Genomic DNA, 11,687 nt, shown 5'->3' on the forward strand with positions numbered 1-11,687 from the left:
GTACTATTATTTAATATCAATCTGAAATCCGCACCTAATTTTCTCTTATATGAAAAATAAGCCAAGATCTTAAAAATACCTTCCATGATTTTTAAGTTCCAAAAATATTCAAATACCACATGGTATTTTTTTTAACCTTATTATAAACAAGAATTATGAAGTTTTATACTTCACTTCTATATTTTATTAGATTAAGCTAGCATTGGCAACTTGAAATGCCTATTATGTACAAAGTGTCTATACAATTTATTTATTTATTTGTATTGTAGAGATATAGTTCAACAAGATTTTAGGGCTTGGGGCTCACATGGTGGGATGTCCAGAGAGGAACCTGCGGTGAAGCGCTTGGAATGACGCGCTAATTCTCGACGCGCGGGGCATTCAATACCTCACGCGTGTGAGCTTTAGATTGAAGCAACACGCTTCCAAATCCTCTGCAGGCGGCATTAATTGGAACTCTGTGATCTAGTTGTCTGAATAGCCTCGGACCCTCTGCGAAAACTCATGAGTCAGTCGCCATTATGAATCATAAATGTAGTCCCTCAACGTTAAGTTGGAAAGATTGAAATTACTCCCATGAGAAGAGATAATTTGCAACTCGTACACGCGTCTTCGACCCCTTCAGTGTTACAAGGAAAGACGCACCGGAAAATGTTGTGTTGAGAAACAAGAGACGGAAAATTCAGAGCAATGGTGGAATCAACCGCAGTAGCAGAGTTTCAACTGCATTGTGCAGCGTTTCTTGACCTATAATGCATGTTGTCCGCGTAATACAAACCAATGTGTAATCTGGGAGTAATTGATGGAAAAATTTGGTTTATGAATTAAAACAGTTCTTGAGCTAAAGTCTAAATTCAATCAGGGTGAACTGGTGACCGTTTCGTGTTGCTCTAGAATTCATCTACTCTTTCAAGTAAACTAAAGCTCAAGCTCCATGATTATGCGCGGATCTTGACATGTTGGCCGTGGCCGCAAACCTAGCGTTTGTTAACCGGCAATTTTGACGAATTTCGCCCTCTTCATCCGGCCTTCCGAACTTGATCTTGTTGGACGCCATGTGTATTAACGCATTCGAAAACTTGATCTGCCACAGTTCCGCATTCTCAGAGTTCAAGTTGGACGCAAACTCCGTCTGGTGGTCAGCGAAGAGAGCAATATCAGAAGCGAACAGCACTCGCCCGGTGACGCCATTGGTGTAGTACATGTTGTCGAAGGTGTTTGGAGACACGGGGTCGAGCTGAACAACAGAATTGGGGTTGCCACCCTGTGGACAGACCTGTTTCAAATGGAGGGCGTAATCGAAGTCCAGCGTCGGGTCAACACCGTTAGGAGAGCCAGGAAAGTTGTAGAGACGAGGAGTAACTTGCGCACACGTTGTTCTGCCAATTGTGTGTGCACCTAAATCCACAATCACGTATGAATGAATTAGACTTCAACTACCATCATCGTGTGTTTTTGAGTCACTCCGAAATCAAAACTAAACGGAATAACTTTAGATCACCGTATTGATACCTGAGAGCGTTATCATCTCGTCCTGGCCGAGACCCTGTGCCAGAAACTTCTGTGTAAGCTCTCTGGCAGACGACTCCGTAGACACAAGATTCGCGTCAGCGCTTGCAGTGCTCGAGACCATACCATCTAGACGTCCAGTCGGCATTTCAAAATGACGTCCGCCAGTCTGCCAAATTTCGCAATATCAATCACTATTGTGGACCAGAACACAAATCTTCGAACACAAGGGTGATAATTAATTGGTACGGTTTCACTTACCAACACGATGGCGTCGCGGGCGGCAAGCGCCACAATATCGGCGCAAGACACTGTCAACGGGCACGTTTTTTCGAGCTGCGTCTTGGCCGCGTCTATCACCTCGTATCCCCGCACCGATAGGTTGGGACCTGAGCGCTTCTCCACGTTAGGGTTCTCGGGAGAAGGATCAAGGAGAATGGACGCGTCGCAACCTTCAACGAAACAGTCATGAAACAACAGCCGGATGAGAGCGGGGGCAACGCTGGGGTCCTGGTTGAACGCTTGCGTCACAGCTTGAGTGACAATTGCTTCTGCAATGCCGCAGTCCTTTGTGCGGTAATACCCAACGAACTGCGCACTCACCTCCACGCCACTGCCCGAAACCGCCCACACCGCAAACAGCAGCTGCCATATTCGGTAGCCCGCCATAGTAGACCAAGAAACCTATCTGAACACCAGCTCAACTTGAAAGAATCTCTCAGAAACACACAGATCCTTAAAAGGACCTCAGCTTCTCTCCAGCAACTGCGACGAATCCCACAAAGGCTAATGCTACCCGCAGTGATGCTTGCGACAGAGATCGTTGCTGCAGGTGAGCTGATTATCAGGTGGGGTGGGAAGCCAAGCGTTGAAGCTGGACTTCATGAGTGTGCAGCACTGGCGGAGGTTTGAAGGCTCCCATTCCCACCACCACTGGGTTGTTGTGGAGCTCATCAATGTGGTGGCCGCAGAACGTGAGGCACTGACGGCTAGTTTGATGTGGACAACTTGATGCGTGGGGGTGAGAAGCATGTTTTGACGCGGCATTGCGCAGCTGAATTTCGGGGACGAGGTGACGAGGGTGATGCCATCGCGCCGCAGCTCCTCTTCCTTCCGATGAAGAAAGGGCGTTGCTACTTCAACTCTTCCACGTCACCATATTGCTGAAGCTTGTCACCTACTCTACTGAACAGAAACCATTTTTTAACATCCCTAGTGTTTAGTTTATGTTTGCATTAATAATCATATATTCAGCTTGTTTATACACGTGCTAGATGAAATTTGTGCCATTGCTCAAACAGTGCTGTTAACAGTTAACAGTTGTTTGTGTGTTTGATATCGATGAATCGATTTCAGCAGTTGACTTGTTCAGTAGTTGTGTTCACCGACCCATCAAAAAAAAAAAAAAAAAAAAAAAAAAACTTTTTCATTTTTGTTCGTACGTGTCTGTGTATTCTTTTCTAATTTGTCACTTCATTTGTCTCTTAGTAGTTTGTCTGTCATACAACAACTCATTTGTTTTTGTCTATCTGTATCTAAGCCTGTACAAGAATGTAAATCACCAAAATTATATACCTTTTTGAAAATCACCTTATGGTGTAATTTGTTGATGCTTTTTCCACAATGAGATGGCTTTCTATTTTTCACATTTGTAGTTCTGTTTTCATTGTAGTTGACATATTTATCCACATTAGTGTATAATCTTGTAGTCTTCTATTCATTTTCTTCTTTAATATGTACCAAATTTGAATCTTCTTGTAGACTCATCTTAATATAGATCTTAATTTTTCTAAATTGATCAAAGAGCCTTAATATAAAAGATACATAATAAAAATTCTTGATGGACAATTGCATGAATCTATAATAATCTACATACATTTATTTATAAGGATTCATGTTTTTTTTTCTTTTTAAAGAAGATTCGTGTACCAATATAAGATTTTCAATATCAACTAAAATCTTTTAGAAGATTTTCATCAATATGTACTTCTAGAATAATATGTTCATTTTGTAGCAAGTTGTAAAATGGTTCAAATGGTGGTTGACATTCTTCTAAATAATAAAGTGAAAAATCATATGTTCAATGTTGTCGCAGTATATCAATAATTTTCTTCTCAAATAGTTTTATAGAAATAGATGTATCAAACTTTGCATTAGATATACTTTTATGATAGTTACATGCAAATGATAGACTTCATCCTATTGTCTTTTATTTTAAAAAATTCTCAATAATTAAGATTAATGATAAAATTCACAAGTACGAACTTCTTGCCATTATAGATTCATTCTAAGAATAATATCACTACTTTAAAGGTGCTTCTCATTTAATTACAACTTATACATATTACAAGAACCTTAAACATTTTATATCAATATGTAATTTTAATGGCCACCAAACTTGTTTGAATATATCTTTGTCACAATTTTATTTAATATTGTATATTATCTTAAAAAAAAAAAAATACTTATTAAATGCATTCTCTATATATTTTTATCTTGCACCAAAAAAAAATACTATATATGATCAAAAATAGATAATATTTTAAAAACCACAACAATTTTATTTTATAGCCATTACTTTAATAATTCTAATTGATACTCAATTATTTTTATAAAATTTATTAAAATATTTTCAATTTTTTATTTGTTATGTTAAAATAATCTTAAGAATATTTTTAAAAAATATTATAATAAATTTATTATATAAATTTATAAGTATAAAATTTATTTTTAAATCTAAATTACAAATGGCCTCAATTAAGATTTGTTTGTGATTATTGATGTAAACTAAGAAAAGCAAAGAACAAGAACAAAAGAAGAGCAACACAAAACAAGTGAAATAAGTGTAATCAAGCAATTGCATACTACAAAATGAGTCACAATCTATTCATTAGACTTTCATCCATTAAAATATATATATACATATACACTTTTTTAGGTAGATAATTTTTTATCTTTTCAATGATATAAAAAACTTATAAATTTAAGTTATTATGAATAAGTCAAGATAGTTTGAAAATAAAATTTAAAAAATTAAAAAATTAAGTGAATAATTTTTATCTTAAAGATGACTTGTTTAAGAGATTAAGAATTTGAGCCTCACTAAGGCTCATAAGTAATATATAAAAGTGTCATAAAGAGGCCACAAGGCCTTAGTCTTATCTTCCTACTTACATCCAAGGTGCTACAACCTATATAAGACTTATGCACCTCTCTTCCTACAAGAATTATATAAGATGCTGGTCCTCATATCATTTTACTAATAAAAATAATATTTTTATATTTTTGACTTTATCATGGTATTTTAAAATATCCAAGTAGCCTAAGAAACATTATAGGGCCTTTAAATCTTCTTTCATTTTTTCATGATGACCTCCAAAAGTGGTAAAACTTATTTTTATCAAAGTCTTAAAGATAGCTCTAGAGGATTTCAAAAAAATCTAAATAAATTCTAATTTTTTTAAAAAAATATCTGTAATATTTTTATAACTATAATATAAATTCAAAACTACTTATTCTTAACTTAGTGATCTTTAAAGTAATAAAATAACTTTAAATCAGTTAAAAATTCTATTCTTATATAAATAATAAAAAAATATGAGATTCATTTTTATGCTTCTTTTAACTACTAACTAAAATTTATAGCTTTTAGATAAGTAATAATTATAGATAAAAGGCCAATATAGATATTAGTATCAAGATCTAAACATCAATACTTAATAATAATTAAATACCTAAGTATTTTTAATAATTAAAATTTAATAGTAGATAATTAGATATGGATAAAAAAAAATCATTCAGTAATAAAGATACAACCAAAAAAATCTCAAGAATGAAAAAAATAATTTATAGATATTTTTTATTTTATTTTATTTTTAAAAAGTTACTTCTATTCAAAGTAAGTAAAAAAATATGATTATTTTATTCTAATATCTAAATCAATTAATCTTATGACAAGTAAGATTATCAAAGATTTAGCTTTTTTTATCCAAAAAAAATCAATTTAATTGCATATTGATTAAAACTATTACAATAAATAAAGATTTATTATGTATTTATAATATCTATTTTTAAACTTCATACTACAATCAACATATTAGAAATTAATTAATTACTATCATCTTTTATTAAATATGAAATATATTATTTTAAAATAGTTATGAAGGCCTTAATAATGATCAAATAATAAGATGGTCTTCTTACCTTAATATGTAATATTATTAATGGTTAAAGGGGCATATCGACTACTTTTATGCAAAATATAGATTAAAATTTGTTATTAATTTCATTTGAAAAATCTTAAATTCTATGAAGTTTTGAAGTAATTTAATTTTGAAGTAATCTTAATAGGCATTTTGAAGTAATCTTAATAGACATAGTACTACTTAAAAAATATTTTGTCTTTATAATTAATCAAAATAAAACTTTCACATAAACAACAACAACAATAATAAGTATTATTCTTTACTTCATGAACCATTGGCCTTGGTGGTTATTTATAATGCTTTAATTAATAACAAATAGCCATTTTTTTGTTAGTAAGTTTTTATTTTCTTAACTTAAAGTTATTTAATTTAAAATTCAATACATCTTGATTCTATATAGATGAATTATCTCTAAATTAGCTTCTATAGATTAAAAACTATTGATTTAGTTCTTATGCGGATGAAGAATCTCCAAGCTATTTTCTACTATCAAAACCTTATTGGTTTAGTTTTCTTTGTTAGGTTGATTCTATCAAATTGTATTTAATAAAGTAAGGCAATTAATAATAATCATTTTTGAAAATAACCTTGTTTAATAATAAAATTATTTTTATGGTTATACATATAGATATAGTTTTATAGAAAAAGTAATAAAGCCTAATGTAATATAAAATTAAAATAACTAACAAGTTTTTTTAATTATATTTATTTTTTAATTAAATTTCATGAAATATAAATATTTTATTTTATTATTAGGAGACTTATAATGGAATATAAAGTATTATTTAAGTTTAAAGCTCTTCTAACCATTGTAAAGATATAATCTATAATAGACCTTGTTTTATTAAAGTTCTTAAAAAAATTAACATCAAAAAATCTTATAATATATTTATTATTTTTCATACTTTGCATCAAAAATTATGCAAATATTTAAAGTATCTTATAGTTTATAAAAATATTGTTATATATAATACATCAAATGCTACAAATCAATTATGATGCATAGAATCTAAATCAAATATAAATGAATAACTAATACATTCTTAAGAAAAAGATGATGAAACTACATACAATTAAGTCAAGTTATCTCTCACATTATAAAAGAAGAATCTAAAAGTATAATTATATATAGAAAAAATCCTAAAACTTTACTAAATGGCTAAATTATCATAGCCAAGTAAACCTTTATAATACAAGTTTTTTTTTTTTTTTTTTTTTTTTTTTTTTTTTTTTTTTCTTTAATTCACTCACAAGATTTGATTTAACATGAATGTTAAGTCAAAAAAAAATTCCATCTAAATCTTTAAATATTAATTGACATTAACAAAGTCAACTAATAAAAAAAGCTAAATAGATGAAAATCACTAAATCAAATCAAATTATATATGTTTGACAAGATTTGGCATTTGATGCTACATTGCATGATAGCTATTGTGTAAACTAAGATTATTACATACAACACATTGAGTACTATAAACCAATTATAATATATGTATTAACCTTAGAAATTATAATTAATAAAATAAAAATATTATTTTACTAAAAAGATATATGAATAAGAATAAAATTGATATAAAAAAATAACTTATAGAAATAAGTATAAATAAGATTAGAAAAAATAAGAAGGTATAAAAAGAAAAGTACTTAGTTTTCCATGTGTAGGAAAGATAAGATGGTTAAAACCACTTTAAAAAGTTAAAACCATCTTAGATAGTTATGGTAGTTAAAAACAAATTAATTTTATTATGTTTTAAATAATATTGATAGGAATTCATTATAAAAAAGCTATAAATAGATTCAAAATTATATTATTATTATCAAAATAATAAAAATAAAAGAAAATATAATTGACATTCTTGCATGTTATTCCATATACTTTTGGTCTAATATTGAGTTATAAGAATTGTAAGATAAAATAAAGATATAGATGGTTGATGACTAAGTTGAAGAGGACAAAGATAAGAAGAAGTCTATGAAAATATGAATGTTTGAAGAATAGGTTGAAGAAGATTAGATGAAATTGATAGATTAATTTAACAAATAAATTGAAGATAGTTTTTAAAAAAAATTATTTGACTACGACTTTGGAAAAACAAAGAGTCATAAAAAATAAGTATATGAATAGTTTCTTTGTGAAAACATAGAAGGAATACTTAAATATTTTGAGGTGCAATAGTTTAGATGTTCAATATGCAATCCAAAATAAATACAAATGCATAACCAATATACTCTAAAATACTCCCTTTAGCTGATTAAAAGCCCTTCTACTTAGCTAAGAAAATAAAAGATACACATTTTGAAATCAATGCCACAATGATGTTACAAAATTATACTTATGTAAGCCAATGTTGTAGTAGCTAGACCACCAAAATATATAGCAAATATAAAAGAAAGAAATTTCAATCTTTACCAATAGATAAAGCCTTGTTGAAAGAATTTCAATAAGAAGGACAAATTCATTTTCCAGATAGAAGAGTCAAAAGAGGTGGTATCAAGCATGCCATATACTATCCGAGTTGGCATTAATTATATAAAATCATAATAGTAATATCTTATTTTTTACTTCATATAAAAAAAAAAAGACTAATTAGAACAAATATCAATTCAAGATGTACAAAATCATTAATTGAAACATAATAAGAAATAAAATTCTTTGAATATTCTTCACATTCATGTCTATATTTGCCTTTAAGTAATAATATACTATTAAAAAATATAACTTTTATACAAAAGATTATTTAACTTACCTTCATATCAAATATTATAGGTATTTTATGTTACAAATATGTATAATTTCTTTTAGAAAATCTCTACAATTGAGATCAATAAGCTCTAATATATATATAAGTATATTATAAGATATTATAATGTTCAGCAATAGATAAGTTTTCTTTACCTATAGACATAGTTTTCTTAAAAAAAATATTTGGTTATATATACATTAAGCTAAAATGTCAAGGTCATCTAAATCCACAATTAAAGCTAGCTTCTTACATATTAAACTTAGTAGGATTGAATCTTGTCCATATAACAATTGATAAAGACTATAAGATATTAAAGATGTTTACATATTAAAGTTATAATTTATTACAATCTATGGCAATATCAAATTTTAATCACAATAGATTCTATAAAGAAATTTTTACTTTTATAAACTAAGCTTGATAGTTTGAACAATCCATTCAACTAAGCTATTTGCCTTAAGAAGATTTCTAAAAGTGGTGAAATGATCTATTAAAGTTTTAGTATATAAAGCCTCTAAAGTCCTAAAGAACTCATTTTTTAATTTATTAAGACTTTAATACGTGTTTCAAAATGTGCTAGCACATAATCAAGAAAAGTTATAGCTACAAACTTTAAAGAATTTTGTAGCAAAGCCACAAGCTCAATTTACTTGTTGAAATGTTCTACCTTGATTAATATGTATTTAGCTCTACATATAGATGATAACAAGTAATCTAGCAAAGTCTAAAGACCAACAATAGTTTAAACTTATGATATGTAAAGGCCTCAACTGAAGTGATAAAGTATTAAAACTTGACCTAACTCAATAACATGTATCATATTAAAAATCATATGTGGTTATTTAATATTAATTGTATGACATAAAATATATTTTGTATACCAAAAAATACCCAAGTTCTTTATGTACTTGCCATACCAATTAAACTTTTTGATCTAACTTTGGAATTATATGCCTAACTCTATCATACCACATATAAAATAACAAATATTCTTGTAATAAAATTTTATTATTTAGTGACTAATTTTATTTCTTTTCATATCAAAGATAGTTAAAGAAAATGCTTCTTATTGAAGCTTGTGTAAAATCACAAGGCCTTTTAAAAAATTGTTCATAATTTGAGTTTTATCAAATTTATCATTTGAACTATGATCAAATACCATAGTTGTAGATTATTATATCAAGGTTTCAAGGACAAGAACTTAATAAAAATAAATAAACAAGTGAGACTTTTCTCAAAGAAAGATGATAAAATAGAAATAACTCAATATGTATATTAAGAAAGAAACTGGAATGGCTATTGCCAAAAGACAAGAAAATTAGAGACCCTTGAAACTACACTAGAAACAAGAAAAGAGTTGATAAGAGTGAAGAGAGCTTCACTCTTGTCTCTATATATACTATCTAACTAAGGGATACGTGGCGATATTCTATAGGACCTCTAATATGTGTTGACTTTGTAGGATACATACCTTGACTTACAAGGTAAGTTTTTTTATGTGTGGGCTACATACTTAGCTTGATCTTCAAGCTAAGAATATGTGTGGTACATGGCCAACTTGTTGACCATGTTTCTAATCCAAAAAGTCAATTATAGACACCTATAAAGTCAAAATAGCATCTATAAAGCTTCTAAGAAGCTTGCATAGCAAATATTATAGAATTAAATTACTTTTACCTACTTTTACTTACTTCTATATATTTATATATGTAATTACTGGCTTATATGCGTATGTCCATGACATTACCCCCCTTTTTAGAGATGAGTTCCACAATAAGTAGTCATCATATGTTGAGAAAATCTATGATTTGACGAATTGTATTTGCCACATACTCTGATCTTCGTTCTCTTCGAAGATGATTGATAGGGCATCTCAACTATCAATAGTGTTCCATACCAGGGCGAGAAGACCACCCAATTATTTGATTGTTGTTGAGGCCTTCATAACCTCTTTCAAATAAAATATTTGGAATACCATCAGGAGTAGTTTCTACTTCTAGTAAAATCACCAAATATCAGAAGTCCCTTCTAAGGTCGTGATACCAAACACGTTATATCTCGCCATCTATTTGAGGAAGAATATGTCATTCTTAAAGATCTTCATCTCGATTGCATCATCTTAAAGATTGTGACAATTATAATGTCTCGTTCGTTAGGTCAGTAAATGAAGGCTCTTGAATCGAATCTGCTGGTTGTTGATTTTCCATCTCCTCAGCATCACAACTACAAAGAAGCTAAAAAATAAAAATTGAAAGTAGAATATTATCTTGCCTAGATCTTGTTTCTTTTATAAAAAAGGAATTCATCTTGATTTTTATAGATGTTGTCAATGAAAAGCCTCCACAGCTTTTGCTGCATTTAAAAGATTCTTTATTGGCTCCCATATGCATTCACTAAAATCATATCCGCACCAATGGACAAGATATTCTAATTCATTTTGACGCCACCTTGAATCTAAGACTTCTTCTACTTCGAACTCTTTATTATTGTCCATTTCTATAAGAGGAGGTGGAGCTTATCTTCTTCTTGATATGTCCACTATCTTGTATGGTTCAAGAAGAGATATGTGGAATATTGGATGGATTTTCATTGACTTCAGTAGTTATTAACGATATGTAACTGAATTGATTTGTATAAAAATAAAAAATAGTCCAAGCCTTTGATAGTCCAACTTATCACAAGGATGAGTGGTCTTGATATTATAATGAAGTAACCAGGATTGTACAAATTGTTTTAACTTCTTTCCACATTTGGGGCGACCAAAAGTCCTTGGATATTAGTTCCAAAGTTTTATTGTACCCAAAATGTCCTGCTGTTGGAAAGTCATGATGAGCTTAAAAAATACGTAATCAAGCTTCATCTTCTGGAACATATAGGCGTCCCTCGAAATATAGTAGATTGTTCTTGAATTCAAACTTAGAAGTAACATGAGACTTTGAAGGATTTTTCTTAATATCACAAATAAGAGGATCAGAAGACATACTTGACTGAACTTGCTTAATGAAAGTTGAATCAACAGTTAGTATTGATTTCATTAGTTGAAGATGAAGATGCTCTAGCTTCAAGAGAATTATTCATTGTTGATCAAAAGCAGCATCTCATTCATTTGATGCAAGGTAAGATCGTCTAGATAGTGCATCTAATAAACTTTGTTGTTTTTTTCATCAATAAGTGATCTTGAATTTGAATCTTCACAAAGACAAACTCTAATAGGCTTGACGACGATTAA

The 11,687-nt window shown here is 29.6% G+C and overlaps 1 protein-coding gene across 1 annotated transcript; it reads right to left on the reverse strand.

The window, feature by feature from the left end:
- Positions 1 to 799: 799 nt before the first annotated feature.
- On the reverse strand, positions 800 to 2,552 carry LOC112285549 (peroxidase 5). The gene is made up of 3 exons (XM_024526458.3): positions 1,771 to 2,552; positions 1,513 to 1,678; positions 800 to 1,398 (listed from the first exon to the last, which is right to left on the reverse strand). Exons 1-3 carry the CDS (start codon positions 2,176 to 2,178, stop codon positions 926 to 928), a joined length of 1,047 nt encoding a protein of 348 aa, XP_024382226.1. The 5' UTR covers positions 2,179 to 2,552; the 3' UTR covers positions 800 to 925.
- Between the last annotated feature and the right edge of the window lie 9,135 nt (positions 2,553 to 11,687).

Source organism: Physcomitrium patens, chromosome 8, assembly GCF_059467195.1.
Source record: "Physcomitrium patens ecotype Gransden chromosome 8, ASM5946719v1, whole genome shotgun sequence".
NCBI lineage: Eukaryota > Viridiplantae > Streptophyta > Bryopsida > Funariales > Funariaceae > Physcomitrium > Physcomitrium patens.